The sequence below is a fragment of the Orbicella franksi genome, chromosome 15 (genome assembly GCF_964199315.1).
Source record: "Orbicella franksi chromosome 15, jaOrbFran1.1, whole genome shotgun sequence".
In the NCBI taxonomy this organism is placed as follows: domain Eukaryota; kingdom Metazoa; phylum Cnidaria; class Anthozoa; order Scleractinia; family Merulinidae; genus Orbicella; species Orbicella franksi.
The window spans coordinates 7,202,286-7,224,700 of record NC_138159.1 but is presented as its reverse complement, the minus strand read 5'-3'; the positions used below and the strand labels follow the sequence as shown (position 1 = coordinate 7,224,700).

Genomic DNA, 22,415 nt, shown 5'->3' with positions numbered 1-22,415 from the left:
TGAACGATTGTCTAAATCGAATCCCGTTGTCGTAGAAGTCGCAGTGTGAGTAAATCTATCATCATTCTCTGCTCTCTTTGTATTTAAAACGTTGCTTTTCCACCGCGAGGCAATTCCATTGAGTTTTTCTGGCGTAACATGACTTCTCACACTGTGCTCAACACACTTCCCCGGTATCACATCCCCATCCCGTTTGGAGTTATCAGGAAGGCAGCTCTTTGATTTCACTAAAGATCGCTCAACCTCGTTGCAGCAAGAAATCGATGTACTTTTTTGTGTAACCTTCACCAGATCTGGCGGATCTTTGCTTTCTAATTTTAACGGATTATTGTTTGAATTTCCACGTACAGAATTTGTGTGAGTTGGGGAAGCAGACCCGACGATGACAGAGGGTTCTCTTTCCTCCTTCTCTACATTACCGACACATATCCTGTCTTTCTGAGTAACAGATCTTTCATTCCGAGGGTAAGTTGGTGTAGATATGTTCGTTGTATGGGGTCCTTCCATTGCATATCTGGAATTGTCTATCCGCATACTTGCAGAGTTCACACTTGTTGCTTGGGAGGAGTTCTCCAAGCCATTCTCCTTTGTTTTCTTTGCTAGCAAAGGAGATGAAATTTTCCGACCACTGTAAAGCACGGTTGTTCCCCTCTTCAATAGTTCAGCTCCAGAAAACTGTTGTCTTTCTATCTCCTCGTCTACACGAGGCTTGGAGATATACTGGGCAGTAGTGAGCAAGATATCTGTGTAGCCGGCGCCAGCTGCATCTAAAACAAAAGAGTTTGCTTAAACGTTAAGCAGTTGGATTTAAAATGCCCATAAAAGGAACAATCATTTCTCAAGGTCCTTCAAAATATTTTGTTTCACTTTACCGTGTTCAACAATTGGATGAGTTAAACAATGGACATTCGTAAAACACTGTTTAAAAAGCCAGTTGTGCTTTCCCCGCTTGGGTGTTTTCTTTTTAATTACAGTAGAAACCCACATGCAAGAACCTTGATTGTTTGAAGTGTGACAAAATAGCTTTTTGTACGTATTTTGGGGTAATTATTGGCAATTTAGGCTAAGTAGGTTCTTTTAATAGTTGTTGATATTGTTGATTATCAGAAAAATAAGTCAACTTTGGTTTTGTCCTTAAATTTATGGTATTTATTCACAACTGAATAGTGTATTTTCTTGTAATATAAATTTGCAATCTCAAAGTCACACTCCTTGGTTAAACTGTCTATCATTTGGGTAAACAGTTTCTTATATTTTTGGGTATTAAAATGGTAAATTTCTGCCAGCAGGTTCTTAACCACTAGGTTCTTAGGTGGGGTTTTACCGTAGTGCATCAAAGATTCAAAACATTAGCTTTGCAAACTCGCTACAGTGGCCAATTTAACTCTTTACCCATATTTTCCCTTTATTGTCTTCTTGCAATGAAATCTAAAAAAAAAAAATACCTTCAGTAATTTTACCTGAGATTTTGTCTCCTTGCCATGGCAACAGATAAGCACTTGGAAACTCAGGAGCCAAGAATGGATGCATAGCAGCTTGACAGGGTGTAAGTCGCTTACCTGCAATACATAATGAACGAATGGTAAATAATGAAGAAAACAACTTCATGGTGGTTCTGGTAGAAGCTGACTTTTCCCCAGTCATTCCTTGAGACTTCTATAAAAGTGCGAGGGGTTATGGGAAGGAGGGAAGAGAAACACCATTGAAAGGTCCTGTTTCCAAGAAGGCGGAGAAAGCAATGGCAAATCTCAATGAAAAGTTCTGCTCTTCACGGACTCAGACTTTCATTTGTACTTAGTCTTTGCAGAGCGTAGAACATGTTAGCTAATATTAATAAACTTACCAGGGTTGTATTGCAGCAATCCGAACAGGAAACTTGCAAAGGCGTAATTCCTTGAGTTGTGAAGTTTCTTCATCAAGTTAGTCACAATGACGAGCTGATGAACTTCTTAAAGCAATAGCAAACACGATTCAGGTAACAAGGATGGTGAAGGTTTGAGGTATCAAGACTGATTTAGAAGGAAAAAGTTGAAAAATTTTCGGGTCAAGTTTGTAACGTGTGCCATTTGTGATGAACATGTACTTAACAAGTTTGGGACAAATTCACAACTTAAAATGTTGGCTCATATCTTAGCTCAAAGAACATATGCGTGCTGATTGGTAAAAAATCATATCTATACTTTACAATTAGATTACTTTAATTTGTATGAGCTCCAGATTTCTATGAGCGAATAGTCAACGAGGCGTGGACAAGTTGACTCTCTCATAGAAAACGAAAGCAAGTAGTCTAATTGTTTTAGTACACACTCTCCAGATTGAGCACAAAACCTACAACTTTTTGTATTTCTTTAAAGATAGACACGCTGTTCTGGTGGTTACCGTGTTGTAGTCCAGATTCAGCAGTCCACGGGCCCGTTTCTCGAAGGTCCCGAAAAGTTTTCGCACCCGGAAAGCCGTAGCAAAATCTCAAACTTTATAACTACAGAGCTGAGCTATTCACATATTCTTAATAGAAACGGAAGTTGCATTCCGTACAAGAAGTTTCAGGCATATACACCTCTCTGTCTTTAAATACCGAATGACTAGAAGTGGTTTATCGGGCCCGAAAAGTTTCCGGGGCTTTCGAGAAACGGGTCCAAGGTTCGTGGACTAGCCATGGATCATGGTGTCATGTTTTTGCACTCACAGTATCTCTCTCCACCCAGTTATATCAAACATAGGTGCTGTCAAAGTTGTCAGGGAAACCTCACAAAAACGCCGTCGGGTTAAATTGCGGCAGCCTGCACACAAGACCTTCCATTTCCTCTGATTATCAAGAGCGCGAACAAAATAAAATCCATAGTCGCACTTACTGTGTTGCACGCTCGCTTTTCACAAAGGAAAGAAACTTGTTGGCTTGCTTTTCATAAAGAGAAAGAAAAGGTTGTGGAGAGACTAATCTGTCATGGAGTAACATGCAATTTAGAGGAGAGGAACTCAAGTCGCCTGCCAGGCCAGCGTTTGACTCCAACTTCTATTGCATAAAGTGACTTAGAATAAAGTTCCTGGTCACTTCATGCAATAGCAACTTGAGTCAAACCCTGGCTTGGCAGGCGGCAGTCCACCTTGGCTTTTAAACCGATTTAACCTAGCCTTAACCTTAACTGTTCTACCTTAAACATACCTGGATTGTGGCCAACAAACTCTGACAATTCTTGGAAAAACTTGCCAGTCTGGAATGGATTCCTAGGTATGGGACCAAAGACTGAGGTCACCTGCCAAAAACGAGGCCAAAAAGATTTTTTGTAGAAAATGAGCAGCATGAAGGTAAATGGAAACAAAATCAAAAGGTTCCATGAAAAGTCTGGTTGGATTTCTCAATAATCAAGTCAAACCTTATTAGGGAAACATTAACATCAGCCATAGCAGGACTTAATGATGTGAAACTACTGTCAATCAGCAATTTTTGTTTTGTTGTTGTCTCATGTTTATTGCATGGGAGGTGCAGGAGCCTACCATGTATTTTGGGACGAGACCCTGCTAGGATATCTCTGCTGAGACCTTGAGCAAAATAATGTTTCTCTTCAAGTACTGCAATGGGACTACTGAACCATCCCATTCTGGGAGAAGTGGAAATACTCAGGACTCGTCTCTCCATGCAGCTTAAACCAGTGAGAAGGGCTGGCTTCATGGGCCACTAGGCTTGAACATAAACCTTTCCCTATGTTAACTGCCCTCTAAGAATCTTATTTCACATCACTGGCGTTTTAGATTAGTAACACCAAGTGATAGCCTGCAGGAAAGCTTTCTTGGCAGTGCTTGTCATAACTGCCACATACCTCTTGCAAGATTTCATTTTTATTTCTTCCAAGAAATAAAGGTTTCCCAATGTACAACTGAAAAGCAAGATCCAGATAAAGTCAGTATTAGGACTAGCCTGCGAGCTGGCTCTTGAGTCTAATTTGTCAGCCCCCTACATCGTTCCGCAATGCGCGTTGTTCGGAAACTTATTGGTGTGCCAAAGCCAAAAGCTACATAGTAGCGCTTGAGTGTGAAACTCAAACACTAGAGCCTGCTCGCAGGTTATATTAGGACTTGCCCAAGAGTGCAAACATTGACAAGTTAGTATACAGTATATAAAATGTGGGTAGACATATTAAAGTCCCAGAGGAGAGTACTCCCAGAAAAATTGGGTGGGGTTGTGCAGCCTGCTTCCCGAAGCCCTTATACTGGTTAAGACCAAAATCTGCTATTTTCCTTACCCTATTTATGACCTGACAAAAAATATGACTGTTGTGGCTGGTACAGTTGCTCTAAACATAATTTATGAAGAGCTTTTAATGATGGTGTTATCGATAATGATAAAAAGGTAGTTTCTTCTAAAAAATAAACCAAATTCAAGACTAGGGTGCAAAAACTGGACCCTATTTATGACCAAAAAGCCTGAAAAACCATACCCTTTGACGCTGCACTTACCTATACACCGGTAGCCCATATAAGAGAGCACCACTTCACCCCCCCCCCCCCCCCCCGTCCCAGGATCAAAGTACAGATACAAGGATTTTGTCAGGAAATAATCCTTGTGAAGACCATTTGCTTGCCTTAGTTTTAACAATTGAGAGTGGTTTTCAATGGAGTGTCAAAAGTAATTATTCCTTTTGTTTCTACTCCTACACGCTGTGTGTAATTAAAAAAAAGACAATTTTCACACCACTTCCTCATTGGTTCATCTTGCCTGCTCACAATAGACGTTAATATTGCACGTATTATTACACGACAACAAAAGAAATAAAACATACAAAATAAAACATGCATTCTTAAATTTCACAATTTGCGAAATTGTTGGTACATATGCAATTCAGAAAGAATGATATTAAGTCTCAGCAATGCCAAGTCAAGTCTGGTACACTTCCATTGATTTACAGCTGATTTACTACACAAGTTGGAAGATAATTGAGACGTACCTCAGCTAGGATACACCCTAAAGACCAGATGTCAATTTCTGGGCCAAATGGAACACCAAACATCACCTGTGAAGAATAAACCTTTAATTTACCAGAGGTGTAGTATCAGAATGCCGTCCTCTGTTTCCTTATACCCCTTCAATAGCAGAATTTGTTCAAATAAAATTTTGGGCAATATTTTAGAAAAAAAATTGCCAAATTGCATCTTAAAATGAAGATTTCCCAGACTGTCACCTACATACAATTTATATACATTTCACAATGATCAACTATTGTATGTCTTTCACGTAAGCAGTTAGTCAGTTGATCACCTCTGGAGCTCGGTAAAGTAATGTTTGCAGTTCAAACTCATCATAATACAAGGAAACCTAAAAATCAAGAAAAACAAATTAGAAATTAAATAATTGTTACAAAATAATACTAAAATCATAGCGTAGTTGCAGGATCAATGCCAACACTGATCAAAATTAAATCCCTGTCCAAGGGATAAGTGTTAACAAAAAACCCCAGGCTATCCACTGGATAGTGATTTATCTGGTCACAAGTGGATAGTGTTATCTACCTTTCAAACAATCTGCGCCAGAACTTTATGGTACAGTAATAGTGGACAATATAGTTTGCTGTACCTCTCTATGAACCCAATGTATTGCATTCCCAAAGTCCACAACTTTTATCTTGATTTCCTCCCCTGAAACAGACAAAGATAAAACTATGTGACCAGTGAAGGCTGTCATGGCTCAAGATTCACAGCTTTAAGGCACAGGAAGTTGGTTGGTACATGTAGGCATTAGTAGGTGTGAGATCAATGTCTTCAGTCTGTTAAAGCATGAAACTGTCACCTAAATTGCCTCAACATCCTTAACAAAAGTGTGTGTAAATGTAGCCTTTTTTCATAATGCTTAGGAAAACTACTTACAAAGTAAGCATTATTAATGTTGAAAACTCTGAAGCTTAAGAACACTTTAAAATACCTTCTTCCAAAAGAATGTTCTCTGGTTTCAAGTCAGCATGGATAACATTCTCTCTGTCAAAATGATAAAGAGTACATGATTGTATGTACAACTTGTCCTAAATTAAGGTAAGCAGCTAAGCAAGCACACACACTTTTAACATGACAGCCAGTTTGACATTTAGTTTTAATGTAAGTTGTATTCCCATTGTCAGGTACAGTAGACTCGTAGATTGAGATTTTCCATTTTATAGAACAGGAATAGCCAAAACATTAACTACATGTATTGCTGCCAGAAAATGAGGGTGATTAATAAAAGGAATGAAAGTCTACCAAAACATAACCTCTGACAACAATTTGGATCATGTGTACTAAAGGCATCTGCAATTGACTCAACTAATACCCTCAATCAATCAAGCATTGATCAACACCTAATTGATACTTGATTGACACTCCATCAACACCTCAGTTGACACTCCATTGACACCTCGCTCGACAGTTGGTTGACAGTCGGTTGGCAGTCGACTAACTTTGGATTGATGCACATCAGTCCATCAACTCTCAGCCGACTATCGATCGACTGTTAATCAAGTACTGATGGAATGTCGACTGAGTTTTGATTGGGTATCGATCAAGGGTATTGATTGACACTCGACCATGGATGTCTTTAGTATGTACATGATCCAACAATTTCAGGTTACAACTTTGTAATATCATTAATTATGAACCAAAAAACAAAAAAAGACAATTTTCTAGCCTATAGAACTGGTTGTCAAAATAATTTGACAACTGCAAGTGCATGTCATTCAGTTGTGGCCAATGAGAACATTAGCTTGGACTTGCCATCTTGAACAATAATTACAGTATTGTCAGTATTGTCTATGTTCAAAGCCTGTATAACTCACCTTTTTAGGAATCCAAGGGCTTGTAAAAGCTGAAAGATGACATGCACATAGAAACAGCAGTGTTAAATTGTTTAAAAGTCTTATTGGTATGTAAAACTGCATGTGCATTACATGTAATATACATGTTCACTTGGTATTAGACTATAATACATGCATATAGATCTGATAGAGGATATGACATGGCAGCACAGAGATAAAAATTGTCTCTTCAAGTGTTGAGTGAGTACAGCAAACAAGTGAAATATTTTTCAGCACGAGAAGAGAAATTTCATATCCCCAAGCAGCAATGTTATGGTATTTATTATATAAACACCAATAAAATACCAAACCATTCCACTTTCCCTGCAAAAGGCATGTACATGTAACCTTAGCAACGGTGATCTTTACACATGTGGAAATAACATGTTTTTTTTTGTATGCGAAGATATCATGTTTTCAAGTGAAAACTCTCCTGGTATTTCATTGGTATTTAATATATAATAAATTAAAGAGATTGCTGCACAATAATCAACAATTCAGTGGTAGGTCCACAGGTTCTCAAAAGAAGGGGACATTTGAGGAGTGCCCAAAAAATTCCACAGAGTGAAGGTCTGTTCAGTCTTTTTTTGCTGTTTATCACTTCACAGTGTAAAAAAATACTCACCTGTAATGTTATCTTTCTGATCACTTTCAACTTTGCCTCCTATTGGTAAAGCAGAATTAATAAACAATTTATCATGTTTACAACAAGTTGAATATATTGTGTGTCATTTCATCTCTTACAGTAGTTCTGTAATTTGAATTTCCTGAAAAAAGACAAGTAGTGAGAAGCACAGAATCCACTAGCCCAACAGCAAAACCACTAGCCCTGGGTTATTTTTGCATGCTGTCATGATAAGCTCAAAGATAGTACAAAAAGAGTTCTGTTTTATGAGTTGGGGCAGGCATTAAATATAGTTTTAATTACATGTCTGTGAGTATGAAATGAGATTGACCATTAGCCTACAGAAATACGAATAACATAATTGGATAATTATCACAGACGTGTAATGCACTAACAGATTATTTATTAATTACTTAACAACTCCTATGAACAGAGAGAAGGTGTAAGTCTGAAAACAAAATCCCTCATTTTCCCATAATCAGTGCATTTTCTGTGTGAATGTGTATTGCTAGGAAAATTGAAAGATTATTTCATATTGTCTTTACATGCCTGCACATTAATTATTTAATAATTTTTTTATCAATGCAATCTCAAATTTCTTACCTCACTATCAAACTGACATTTCTGCAAACACAAAAAAGTCTTGATCACTCAATGTTCCAATAATACATACTCTGAAGATGCAAAATGATCTGTTAATTCGTAACTGTCCCTTGCTTACAACTTACCTGAAAGTATTGATGGAGAGGTCTTGGATGCAGCAGCTCAAACACCAAACAATAGTGACCCTCAAAACTGAATACATTCTGAAAGTCCAAAATATTTGGTGTTTGTCAGTCAACGACAAGTATTTCTAATTAATATTAAATTACAATTTTCTGTACAATTCATGCACAATATCAGTGCTCACCGCCATAAAAAAAGGGGAAAAAAGCACACATTCGATCTCAATATTCTCTCAGCTAATGCAATTAAGACAACATGAACCTTGAAAGTGAGGCTGAAATTAAAATTATTCACTCTCAAACTTGTCACCATTGTCTTGGATTCCTTTTCCTACAAAGCTATCAATGTCACATACTCTAAAGCAAGACACTCTGTTCCCTGTCATTGTTGTGTCCCCTGCACTTAAGAGAAATGTTTTGAAACAAGAACACTGTACATCTGTGACTTACAAACAACTGGACAGTTCTGGACACATGAAGGATATCTGCCTTATTCAGCTGCTGAATGCAATCTGCCTCCTGCAGTCAAAATAGTGAAAATTGACAGCAAAAACTAATCCATTTTGAGCAGATTTTCAGTATGCACATGTTAAATCTTAAATAAGGTTCCTTGCCCTTGACACCATTTTATTCTTGACTACTTTCATGGGTAACTGACCAAACTCACGAAGGAATGACATGTGGTGTAGGCATGCATTTACATCTGTAGGTGCAATTAAAAGTAATTTATGATGTAGAAAACTATTCAAGCCATGTAAGAAAATCCATCTACATCATGTGTAAGAAATGGATGTACATGCAAAGGTGTTTTAATATGGGTACATGCAAACATATAAAAGCTCTATAAAGGTTGGGTGTCTGAGACATCCAGTTCAATCTGCCATTGGCAGCCAGCTCTTAGATGGAGACTGCTCCAATGGCTGGCAAATCCTTGCAACCCAGTCATGAACCCCAGGTGGAGGGGAGAAAAACAGGCACCCATCACACTGCTAAAACAGTGGAATTAGAGTGGGAGGAACAGGGGAGGGGAAACAGCCTCTGAGAATAATGCTAAAGGACACTGCTGACTAAATGCAAAACTGCTACAGTTGTATGTACAACACCCTGTAGTCCAAGAACACGTGAAATCCTGGTACATGCGCATATCTAAATGTTGTTGACTGCTTAGGTAAGACTTGCGCTACTTGTTGTTAATTTCATTAAATTACATTTAACTGCATTAAACTTCTAGTTCTCACATAACACTTAATATGTTTGTTCGCCATGAATACAACAAGAGATTACTAGTGAGTCACATACAGTATCTCACATTTGATCGAACTTTTGGTTACATGTATGTGTACATGTACATCGAGCAGTTGTCTTTGACATGTATGCCAGCTTTTTGTGAGTAATGTATTCCACAGACCCTATTCATAAATGGCTGCCAGTTAAAAATTCTTTTGTAAGTATTAAACTTAGCCCAAATAACCTCGTTTTTGAGTTGATAATTCAAAAGAATTTTTACTCTCAAACAAGGTTAGTTGGGCTCATTTAAATGTATGCTGCCAATTTAAAGGAATTTTAAATTGGCAGCCATTTACATGTATGAATAGGGTCTACAATAAATGATTCTGGGATTCTTGAGAGAGACAAGATGCATCTCAAGAGAAACAAAGCATGTCTTGCAACAAACGAGATGCATCTTGCACAATGCGACAAGAGGTGGTAACTTACTTTTGAGCAGTACCGTACCTATTTAGCTCTCATAACAATAATTATGAAGATACATGTACATAGTTAAGTTATGCAATGTTTTTGAGTCGTATACCATAGAATACATTGTACAAGTGACAAGTAGAATTCATATTCCATGGTATACCATGAGAAAGCATAGCATAACTATTTTTAATTTTAATCTATGTACCATGCCATAGAAAATACAGTGGCCAACACAAACAATGCAAAATATACAAATGTACATGGCATGAAATGGGAAGGTACAGCTGTATGGGTGTAATACCACTGAATATACAACTGCTTTCCTGTATTGTGTTTGGTTGTGCTCATGTATTTTCTATGGCATGGTACAAAGTCGAGTAAACTTTGCAAGTGTACATGTAAAAACTGGTCAAATAACACATACCTGAGCTCCAAGTCTTGAATAATCCAGATGTATGATTTTCACTGCAACTGACTTCTTATCAGGATGGAAAGTATCCTTTGTGAGAAAAAAATTATTGTGAAGGTGAATTAATCAACATGACACGAGCGTGGGACAAAGAAAATTCTGAGTCCCTGACAGGAATCGAACCCATGACCTCCTGAACACCGGGCGGGCGCTCTATCCACTGAGACCTCCCGGTGTTCGGGAGGTCATGGGTTCGATTCCTGTCGGGGACTCAGAATTTTCTTTGTCCCACGCTCGTGTCATGTTGATTAATTCACCTTCACATTTCATTACCGAGCTTAAAATTCACCATCATTATTAACTTATCACTACTCACGATGAATTCGATAGCATTGATCCTAGCAGTATGCAGGACACCTGTCATATATGAACTCAGTTAAATGACCTTGCTCTCCATGAGTTCTCGTAGCTCAGTGGATAGAGCGTCCGCCTGGTGTTCGGGAGGTCATGGGTTCGATTCCTGTCGGGGACTCAGAATTTTCTTTGTCCCACGCTCGTGTCATGTTGATTAATTCACCTTCACATTTCATTACCAAGCTTAAAATTCACCATCATTAACTTATCAAAAAAATTATTTTTAGCTACATTGTAATTCAAGCAGAATATAACACAGACAACCTAACATGTTATAACTGAGAAATTACAATTAGATAAAAGGGTTATTTACCAAGCGTGAGGTCAAGATGGCTGGATATTGACCAAGTTCTTTATTTTTGCATGTTTATGGACTGAGATGGAGTTGAGGTCAAAAAATATGCAAAAAAAGAGGCCAATACCCAGCCATCTTGACTGAACAAGCTTGGCAAGTAAAGGATTTATTATTAATATGGAAAAAAGAAGACTATTTGCTTGTGGGACACAGCAGGAAATCCTGAGCAGGCAAGACAGTGCCATCTTGAATTGCCCGCTCAGGTAGCCAATCACAGTGCAGGATGAATTCTGTTTACTGCTCACAGAGCTAGCCATATAATTGTAAAATAATAAATCATGCTATAGGGTGGTTGCTGCTGATGTTAATACTAATTAGTTATTATTTATCAATGTTGTGTAGAGAAGGCTTCATGCGATAATTTTATAATATACATAAAGGCACTTACAAGTAAAAGGAACTTGATTGTGCAAACTGTCCGTAATCAGTGACATTTTTTTATAGCTCTTCCCAAGGGTGTAATATTGACAGGATTTCTGGTCTGGGCTATTAAACTAGAAAATTTCTGGGTGGTCAAAATTAATTTAATAATTTCATGTAAAAGGCTTCAAAAGGACACTAAAATACCTGTTTTGTTCTTGAAGTATTGCAAATTGAAAAAAAAAAAAGTATTGCAAATTGAAAAAAGAATATTCATTATGATAAAACTCAGAACACATAATGTATGCACAGTGCCTGATGATTACAATTTTCAGCAATTACTAAATGTGGACGTTTTTTTCATATTGTATTGCATATTACAGGTTGAACAGTAAACAAGGAGGAAGTTGTTTATTTTTTTCTCACCTCTGCAGCAACCAGGATTGAAGATTGTCCTTGTCCAATAACTTGAACAAATTTGTACCTTCCAGCAAGCAAAGGAACTAACAAAACCACACAGAAATACAATGAACGACTTGTGAGAAGCAGCCATTAACAACTTCAACTGCTCAAAAGATCATTACAATTCTAGATTGAAGTGAGCAATACACTAGCATAAGGTCTTTATCAGTCTGGAATCAAAAATACATTATTTTATTGGGACCTTAAGATAGTTGCAAGAGTATGTACAACTGTTCAGTCCAGTTAGACAGTCATGAATCCTTAGTACATGAATTCCTTCCTATTACTAGGTATGAAAATGAAGCTAATTAATATTACAATTCATCAATAATTAAAGCATATACAATATTTATGTACACTGGTTGTCATGTACTATACTTGTGGAAGGCAAGGTGGCCTCATGGTTAGTGCTCTCGTCTCCAGATTGAGCAGTCTGGGTTCAAGCCCTGGCCGGGGACATTACGTTGTGTTCTTGGGCAAGACACTTAACTCTCACAGTGCCTTTCTCCACCCAGGTTTATAGGGGGGAGTAGAAATACTCCCAGTTGCTTCATGCTATAGAAACTGGGATAAGTGCCAGCCTGATTGGCCACTAGGCTCATATGCAGACTTTACCTTACTTCATGTACTTATTCTTAAGGTTGTGGCCACAATGTAGTTTATGGACCATTGAAAACAAAATGCCTTTAGAACGACAAATGTTGCATAAAGCCAAAAAACTAAATATTTAATATTTAGGCAGTGTCATATTATTGACAATGTTATATTTTTATATCTTTTATTGTTATATTTTTATATCTTTTATTGTAAATAATTATTTTTAATTTTATGTACTTACATTTTAACTGGTTTGCATTTTCTTTTGTTTACTTGTTTATTAATTAATGTGCATGTATGGTATTTTAAGAGTGGGCTTCCTGTAAAGTAACTTTTAAGCTGAGCAAAGTGGTCACGTTAAATAAAGAATTACTTAATACTTTACTTACTTCATAAGAAATGTTTCAGGTGCATACAACTGTACTGAAAAATAAATTATTACGTATTCATGAATTGGCTTTAGTTTATTTAATTATCATAAGCTGGATGTTGGCCATTCATGTTTACAAGTTCTTTTTTTGGGTGGACCAAGATATGGACCAAGATATTTTTTGTTTATTCTAGTATTAAGGACTACATACTTGGATAACATGGTTGGAATTTTCCCTCTGGATCTGTCTGAGATCCTCGTACTGTGAAAAAAAAAGAAAAGAAAAGAAATATCAAATGGCATAACTGCACATTCCAAGCAACTACAGTCAACTTGCAGTATGACTCCTTCTGGCATGACAACTTCTGCAGTTGTACAGTATAATAAACTCCATTTCAAATAGAGTACAAGAACCCTGCCTTACAGAGAATTGGGAACCCATAACATGATCACCTCAATATCACAGTCAATTTATTCTTGCCTTCAGGAGCAAAAGCTCAGTCCTGAAGTTATTTGCTATTACTATTTAAAGAACCCTCTAGGCTGATAAGAGCGCCAACCTGTTCATTAATACAGCCAGATTTTTGTGGCCTGTCAGTGACTGGAGTAACAGTGTTCCATTGTAGTATGCCCCTAGCAAATTGAAGTTACATGTAGGAGTATTTGCACAAGTCCCTAACTAAGAGGGTCTTCATCCTATTTCAGCCCAATGTGTAGTTCCAGAAAATATCCATACCTCCCCCACGGAAGGGACTTTTTCTAACACCTCCTCACCCCTCTGGAAATTCCAGTTAAGCTTCATACATTTCTTTAAATTTTTTGGTCTCATAGAACCCCCCACCCCCCAGGAAATTCCAATCCCTTCTGTGGGGGGAGTACGGATATTTTATGGAACCACACAATTTGCATAAGAATCCTTTGGCTGTTGGGAGCTGCAACATGTTGTCTCTCTTTCTCACTTGCTTCTACACAAAGTACACACTATCCTACTTTTCATTTCCCCTCCCTCCGTTTTCCAATCCTGTTACATTTCCAACTTGCTTCAACAAGGTTGCATTTCTCCATTTCTTATTCAGCGAACATGAAAGGGACTGTCATAAAAAGTATGCTACTGTATACTAGAGTAAAATTTTACAGTAATTACATGTCGTATTATTAGGAAAGCAGTATTGATTATGACTATTTTTATCTCACCATGTTTTTTATGAGGAGCTAAGTTCTTCATGTCTCCAAGGTGTTTGTATAGGATTTTAAGTCCAACCGAAAGTTGAGCAGAAACAAACCTTGTGGGAGGGGAAACACTTCCCTTGTGAGATAACTTTAAGAATTCCTAGGAATTCCAAGTTTACATGGAGCTGACTTGGAATTCCTAGGAATTCCTAGGAATTCCAACTGAAGTATACTCACCTTGAAAATTCCTTAAAATTCTCAAAAATTCCTGGGAATTTCTGAGAATAACTTGGAATTTGTAGGATTTTTTGAGAATAGGTTGGAATTTTTTGGAAAATCTGAGAAAAACTGGGAATTTTGTATCATTTGTAGGTCAGACAAAATTTTGATGATTAATACCCAGCATTAAAATAGCAAATAAAGTCACTGATATCACATCAAACAGGTTTTAAATCAATGGTTTATTACATTGGCTTTCATGAATTTAAATATAAGAATAATTATCCTGTTTCTTTCTCATTACATCAAGAGTCAAAAGTAAAACTGAAAACAGATATAAAGGTCAAACTTTTACATGCTTGATAAAAAGAGAACTTTTTCAGATAATTTACTTACTTTTTTGGTTTACAAATCCAACAATTTTCCATACACAAGATTTTAGCTTAAATTATTGTTATTATGTGGAACAAATCTGTATTTTCATGAATGTAAGGAATCAATGATAAGAACAAAACTGAAACAATCCTTAAAATTAAAAAAAGGCTGAGTTTGGGCAAACTTAGCTGCTGTTCAGTTATTTCTGTTGATTCCACAGCTTCTTTTGTTGCCCTCTAATTAGGGTGTCAACAGCTGGCCTCTTCATGTTCATCTTTGTTGTATGACACCTAAAACAAAATTTAAAAAATACATTACATTGCGATATATATGAGGTACTGTAAGACTGAGATCCAAATATTTATGTGCTCACAGTTTAATACATGCAGCTAATTAAGACCTGACTGTAAGCTGGTTGAAATGTTAAAAGAGAAGACTTGATAATTGTGAAGGTGCTTGTATACTATTGATAAATATGTTACATAAATCTTGAGCCTACAGGAGATTAAATCAAGGTTTTCCTTCTTCTGTAAGTGTATCAACAACTCTCGAATTGGAGGAAATATTAAATAAGACACTTAAAACATTAAAGGAACTGTAAATAATAGAGTAAACACAAAAGAATATACAGATGGACAAACATTGAAGATCAACACGGATTGCCATACAGTCAGGCTGAAACACACAGGGGACATCAAACTCATGCACAGTGTGGCTGCCTCGTTGGAGTTTTTGTCAAGAACTATGACTCAGGGATCAGAGAGAACTGCTATATTTATTTCGTTTGAACAAGTGAGGCGAGGGAAACGACTTGTTCCTCGCAAATCAAATTGTTCAGGCACGCACTCTGGGCAACCTAAATTGTTTCAACTTTGCTTTAGCCAGAATTTATTTCATGCCATGACTGAGTGACACACTCGTGTATGATTCGTGATGATAAAGTTCATTCAAAAGCTTTTGTCTAAATACAAGAATTTACGTTGTATAATATAAGGTTACTTGAATTCGATTACTCACCAAATAATTCTGTATACGGCTAATCTGCCCTTTGAATTTTTCCCCGTTGAAACATCCACAGGAAGACTTTCTTCTAGGTCCAAATCTTCGCCAAAAATAACTTGTTTCTCGTTAATGACACTCACGCTGTTTTCTTCTGATCACAGGACCGCAGCAAAAACCATTTTGATATAATTTTGGAAGTGAAATCTACTAAAATGCACGAGCGATCAACCGTTAACGCTGAATTCAAAGATGGGCGCCAAAAGAGAATGAATAACGCGATCTTTGTCACGTTCAGTCACCAGGATAGTCACGTGAAAATTCGCGTGCTGTGATTGGTTCAGTCGATCACTTGAGGAGAGAATGGAAACTAGAGAAGAAGGAGAGAGAGACTGGCAACGAGGTTGCCGGACCAGTCGCTTTCGATGGCAAGTCTGTTTCCCTTTCCACGCTGTGTTGGTGGTCTTCTGAAAGATGGGTCTTGCTTCAAAAGGAAATAACTACACAAACTTTTTACGAAGAAATCAAGGAGGAAAATGGAACGTACTTTAACTGGTTGAGCTGTTCTCGATGGTTGTCAAGATAACCAAGGATCGTGAGGCACTTAAATCAAGTTTACTGCAAAGGTAAGGAATCCAATTTTATAGGGATTTTCTGTTATGATGAGCTATCATTGTAAATAAATCAAACTAAGCAATGTATTGTGTGCTCCTTAAAAACCCCAAAGGCTGAAATTCACCTAAAAGGTTTCAGATCGACCTGAGGAACCGAGATAAATTCTGCGAAATAAGCTTAAGCTTGTTGTATTAGTCCACCAAATCTATTTTGAGAGCCGACGTGTTTCAACACCCAGTCAGCACAATGCAGCAAGTATAAATTTGCAATGCTTGTCATTTTTCCTTTGAATTATTTATAAGGATTAACATGATATGAGATCTTAATAGTCTTTTCAATACATCAAGATGTAGGTTTTTTTATTTACATTGTCATTTATTTATGTCAGTTATTTATTTGTTTCCCACTGACTCATAATCATTTTGATTCTTTTGATTTTGTTGTGTCATGAATTAAAGTGACCGTGAGGACAAGGAAATACAAGAAACATATTGATGATCCCACTATACCCATACCAAAATCTACAAGATTCGACCACGTAAATTGCTTAAAGCAGTCTTCACAGGCCAGTTGATGTCATCTCCCTCTCTTGCATCCCTTTTTCCTGGAGATCATTTCCAGCACCATGAACAGAAGACCTCAGAGTTTTCAGCTCACCTGAGTGAGATGGCTGTTGGCAAAAATGTTGTGGATGACTTTGATGGATTATGGAGTGAACCTTTATGCAAGAATTGAAGCTTCACAGAAGCATTTGATGAAACCGAGTTGCCTATACCTGAAAAGACTACAGAAATACCAATTGATGTAATACACTACAACTCAGATTTGTCCACAGACAGTGATTCAGGTAATGATGTTGAAGTTTCAGTTCTGACTCCTCTGAAGAAATTGAGAATTCTGATACTGATGGCCATTCACTGGACTCCCCTGAGAGAAAGTGAAACTAATGGTTCCCAAGAAAAAAACATCAATTTTTCTGCCAAAGAATATGCCTGTATGGCTATTCTGGCCTTAATTTCAAGACATTGTATGACAATGAGAGGCTGCTAAAGATATCCTTGGTTTAATGAAACTACCAGTAATTTGTCCAGAGAATGTCACAGTACAGTTTTACAAATGTACAGCAAGTGTGTGGAAACTGTGAGCTTTTCATTTATGACATCTGTGAGAGATGTCTTCTTCTTTTTCCTAAAGTCATAAAGGATCAAGTCAAAAATTGTTCAACAGTGGGCTGTGATGGGTATGTGTGTGAATCTACAATTATATTAAATATATTCATGTATATATATACTTTTGGTTTTATTGAATTGTAAATAATGTATATTCATTTATGCTGACAGAATTTTTTGCTTAATCTATTTATCAAGTCTAAGAGCATCCATTTTTCTAGCAGTTAAACTCTGGGTGTTTGATTTAAGGGTCCATACGGGCACATATACACTAACAAATCATGTTGGATCTAAAAAGCAATGTTATCAGTGCTATAGTTTTATGTTGAGTTGTCAGACTTAAACTGGAATTAATGTACATTTGTTTGGAAATAACTATCTTGGAGCTTGACAACAATAAAAAGGTATGGAACTCCAGAGAAATGATCGTGTTGATTTTTACTAATTCACAGAAACTGATTCAGGCACTGAGTTCATCTTTAATTTTGACATTTTGGGAAATTTATAGAAATTTCCAACAATATTTCATGTGTTTTAGCTGTTCCCAAAAATTCCTAGATATTCCAAACACATTTTTTAAAACAGTCTGGGAAATAATAGGAGTTCCTAGGAATTCCCAATAATTCCCAGTCATACTTTTCACTATTCCCAAATATTCCCAGAAATTCTAAGGTCTTGGATTAAGCATAATTTGCATGGCTTGGAATAACTTGGAATAACTTGGAATTCCTAGGAATTCCCAATAATTCCCAGTCATACTTCCACTATTCCCAAATATTCCCAGAAATTCTAAGGTCTTGGATAAAGCATAATTTGCATGTCTTGGAATAACTTGGAATTCCTAGGAATTCCCAGACTACTGGGAATTTATTTCGCAGGGGAATGGTCTGCAGTAGACAGTACCCCTACATGAACAAAATTAATGAAAACATTGTCACAATTTGTCAAACTGTCTCCTTTACATACAAAACAGAACTGTATGTGCATGTAACTCTAAAGGTAGATTTCCACAGTTCGGGTATAGTTTTAGTGGCCTAATGGTGTAAAATAAAACAGATTATTATCCAACTGCAGCGAAGACCGTCCAAATAACAGTACAAATATACAGCCATATTGTACACTTATTTGTACAGTAGAAAACCTGTTTGCCTGACAGGTCGGCGTGCACATGCCAAACTGTCACACTCTCCCTCTTTCACTGATAAACTTATTGACTACAGCAGTTAGATAATAAATCTCTTATTAGATGTTTTAATATGTAGTATCGCTGTATATTTTTACTCCTTGCTTGTATTTTGACTCGCCCTACAGGCTCGTCAACATATGGCACAACTTGTAAATAAAATATACGGCGATACTACATATCAAAACATCTAATAAGATATATCAAATGTAGAAATGAATGCCTTGCATCTGCAGAGAAAGGTGAACACTTGGTCAACTATCGACGGACACTTGAACAATATATATATTTGATATATATTTCTATACAGTGCATAAGAATACTGCCAAGTGGATGGCTGCTGGTTGGGTAACTATAACCTTGATAGTTACTATATTTGATCCAAGTATTAAACCCCACCATATAAGCAGTCCATACATCTATTTCATTTTACATTTAAAGCCAATAAAATTCATGCACTTCAAGCTGCATTTAAAAATAAATAAATAATAGCACAACAGTGGAAATTCTGAATAAGAAACAAGAATCAAATCCAAAATGCAGTCTCACAAAGTTCTGAATTAAACGTGATCAGTGAGGGCAGCTCGGACAAATATAAACGTAGACAAAAAAAATGTTAAATATCCCCCGGCACTGCCAAAAATTGGCCAAAAATAAAGACAAGTATGTCCATATTGAGAATAGCCTTTTTGAAAGACTATCCTCATCCAGGAGATCTGGTGACCGGTACGAAAGACTCCCGGATAATCTGAGAGAGTTGACATAGATAATTTAAAATCACTCGACAAATTACTCCTTGAAATTGCGCTCCTGTCCACTGAGTGAAATTATTACCCGTTACTACAGTCCGTTACTCATCTTTCAGTCGATCAGGTGACGCACTGTGCTGATCTCTTAGTTGATTTTACACTTTTAGGTAACGTGCAATGATCACTCAATTAGATAAATCAAAACTGCAACTGCGGGTAATCTTTTCAACAGAACAGCTTTGGCTACCAATACCACTCAGAGAGTAAACTCTTTTTCGATCTAATTCTCATATATGTAAACAAAACTAACCTTTGCGTCGAAACTGGAGCAAATGCTCCATCCAGTTTCAGCATTTCAATTAAGAGTTGGCATCCTTCAGGAGTATGACCTGCTTGTGTTAAGAGAGCAACACAAGTCGACCGATCAAATAGAAAAAACTTATGGTGAAAGTTTTTAGGTCGTGCAGTCTTGCCGCCATTTTTACAACAGTTACAAGATCTCCCCTCAGTGAGTTCTATCTACTTTGTGTAGAGAGCATGTTGTGTCTGCATGCATTTGTTTTCGAGGAGCTGCAGTGGGTTATTGACCAAGTGTGAGGTCAAGATGGATATCGGCCAAGTTCTTTTTTTGCGAGTTTATGGACCGAGACGGAGTCAAGGTCCATAAACTCCAAAAAAAGAACGAGGCCAATATCCAGCCATCTTGACCGAACAAGCTTGGTCAATAAACGATTTATTATATGGCTTTCGGGGAAATTTTTCTTGCGGGACACGGCGGGTAGTCCCGAGCGGGCAAGATGGAGCTATCTTGCTCGCCAATCACAACGCAGGATTTGACTCATCTTGCCCGCTCGCGCAGCTAGCTATATAATAATAGCATAAATTGTCAGTACTCAAAGCCTGACTGTACCAGGAATCAGTTGAAAGGGTTTGTAATTCCTAGCAGTTTGAACATATCATCCAAAATAATTCATTCATCCTAGTGCATAAACTGACCCAAGTGAGAAATAACCGTCTTTAACAACAAGCTTGCTGGGTCTTACAGTGTATGAGATTGATCAAACAGGTCTGTGTACTTTTAACTAGTATATATGAAAAAGACTTATTTTCATATGTTAATACTGCAAACATACCCCTACTCCCTCATAAAGGTATTTTCATTTGTCTGACCCTCCGCCAGTACATGTACATGTGTACTTTCTGTTAAATATATGGTTTGTCCTTTGAGGCACGTCTCCCCTTTAGAATTTTTGATGATCCCGTGGATTGAGTACTCTGGAGTGTAATCTCTGAATCTGTAGGCACTCCCTAGCTAAACATTTTCAAGAAGGCAGTTTTTACAAAACCCCTTAATGATAATCAGAATTCCAGGGGGGTCTCCCATATAAAAATGATGGGGGTGGTCGTCGGAAATTTTGAAAAGAACCTCTTGTATTCTCTTGTATTCCCCTGTATTCCCTTGTATTCTCCTGTAGTCCATTGTATTTTCTTGTATTATCTTATATTCTCTTGTATTCCCCTGTATTCCCCTGTATTCCCTTGTCTTTTCCTGTTTCCCTTGTATTCTCTTGTATTCCCCTGTATTCCTCTGTATTCTCTTGCATTCCCTTGTATTCCTTTGTTTTCTCTAGTGTTCCCTTGTATCTCAAATGACTCGTTGATAGACACGGGAAAACTCAACAGCAATTTTACATTTTAAGGTTACGGATGTCTTAAGGTTATCTAATAACGTAGCTTGAAGAATTGCTATATTCTTTGAGTAGCTTAGCAAACAGCGAAGAGACTACTTCACAAGAAACATTTTAAGAAGTTTGTGATCGAACTTTTAACCACGTGCGAAAAGACTTCTAAAAGAGAACGCTTGACAGAATGCGGTTGGTACGGATAAAGACTCGTACCCAGTCGCTATTTACGTGTTTTGGGGAAGAGAAGATTGGATGCTAGATTGTCATGGGATAACTCCCCGCGCGCTCCACTCGGTCCAGGGGCCCGTTTCTCGAAAGGCCCTGAAACTTTTCGGGCCCGTAGAGCCATTTTTAGTTCATCTGTATCTAAAAACGGAGAAGTGTATACGCCTGAAACTTCTTGTATGAAGGGAACTTCTATTCATATTAAGAGTATGTGAATAAAACAGCTCTGTAATCGTAACGTTCGAGATTTGACTATGGCTTTACGGGCCCGAAAAGTTTCTGGGGCTTTCGAGAAACGGGCCCCTGACCGCTTTCGCTTTAAAACAATCCAATCTGACCCGTAAATAGCGGCTGGGTGCGAGTCTGGTGCGGACGCGTAGTTTCCTTGGCGCCAAATAACTTTACAATGATTTTATTTGGCGCTAGGAGTGCTATTTTATTTTGGGAGCTGAAGGAAGGGAGACAGGCCGTTTATTAAGGAGAATGCAGTGCTTATTTCTGACATCTAATACTCGTGTGTACAACGAAAGAGATCTCTTATTTGAAGGAATTGTGCTGTTGCATGGAAATAACAGTCGAGACAATTTTCCTTTAACAAAAGTCTGATGTGAGTTGGTCAGAATGAAGAAAAACCATGGACGGATGATCTCAATCTACTCTGATGACGATGTAATTAGGAATAGTTAGGCTTGCGTACAGGGGGGGGGGGGGGGGGCTGCTCCTTATTGGAATAGCGGCACTTATTAACAAAACCACGCGCTTATAGGAAAGAAGGCGCTAAATCGAATTCTAACGGTAAATGACAAATATTATGAGCTTTGTGGGAGGGCCGGACGGGAGAATATTTGCCTCTAGAAGTTATCGCTGTATATTTCTATGAGGTTTGCTGTAAAGCAAGTAGTTAATTATCCTTCGATATTGCTTGATACTTAGCCGAGTTACGTAAAATGAGAAGATATTCGCATCAGGACAGTTGTTGTACTGACTCAACACATCGTCACTAATGCGCAATTTTCATTGCTCTCCAAAATCGACCGGGTTGATAAAGTCTTCTTGAGCGCACTTCCAAATGTGAAAAACTTACAACGTTACAAGGACTTCCTGACCATACGGATATCTGGACTGTTTGTTGAACAATCACGACAATAAAGGATATACGAGCTTATTTTCGGGTAACTGTTCGCTTCTGAAAC

The 22,415-nt window shown here is 37.5% G+C and overlaps 1 protein-coding gene across 1 annotated transcript in view; it reads right to left on the bottom strand.

Moving 5' to 3' along the window:
* LOC145469830 (uncharacterized) overlaps nucleotides 1-17,135 on the bottom strand; it is a 19,212-nt gene extending 2,077 nt beyond the window's left edge. Inside the window, exons 1-18 of the mRNA XM_081453639.1 lie at nucleotides 14,028-17,135; nucleotides 13,045-13,095; nucleotides 11,831-11,907; nucleotides 10,291-10,365; nucleotides 8,616-8,684; nucleotides 8,169-8,246; nucleotides 8,044-8,064; nucleotides 7,441-7,479; nucleotides 6,798-6,826; nucleotides 5,915-5,967; nucleotides 5,570-5,631; nucleotides 5,255-5,311; nucleotides 4,944-5,009; nucleotides 3,819-3,875; nucleotides 3,164-3,254; nucleotides 1,844-1,948; nucleotides 1,461-1,559; nucleotides 1-767 (exon numbers count right to left, since the gene is read on the bottom strand). The exon at nucleotides 1-767 is cut by the window's left edge and continues 234 nt beyond it. Coding sequence (XP_081309765.1) covers nucleotides 1-767; nucleotides 1,461-1,559; nucleotides 1,844-1,948; nucleotides 3,164-3,254; nucleotides 3,819-3,875; nucleotides 4,944-5,009; nucleotides 5,255-5,311; nucleotides 5,570-5,631; nucleotides 5,915-5,967; nucleotides 6,798-6,826; nucleotides 7,441-7,479; nucleotides 8,044-8,064; nucleotides 8,169-8,246; nucleotides 8,616-8,684; nucleotides 10,291-10,365; nucleotides 11,831-11,907; nucleotides 13,045-13,095; nucleotides 14,028-14,058 — 1,827 coding nt within the window. The 5' untranslated portion in view covers nucleotides 14,059-17,135. The remainder of the gene's footprint in view (nucleotides 768-1,460; nucleotides 1,560-1,843; nucleotides 1,949-3,163; nucleotides 3,255-3,818; nucleotides 3,876-4,943; nucleotides 5,010-5,254; nucleotides 5,312-5,569; nucleotides 5,632-5,914; nucleotides 5,968-6,797; nucleotides 6,827-7,440; nucleotides 7,480-8,043; nucleotides 8,065-8,168; nucleotides 8,247-8,615; nucleotides 8,685-10,290; nucleotides 10,366-11,830; nucleotides 11,908-13,044; nucleotides 13,096-14,027) is intronic.
* Nucleotides 17,136-22,415: the final 5,280 nt, after the last annotated feature.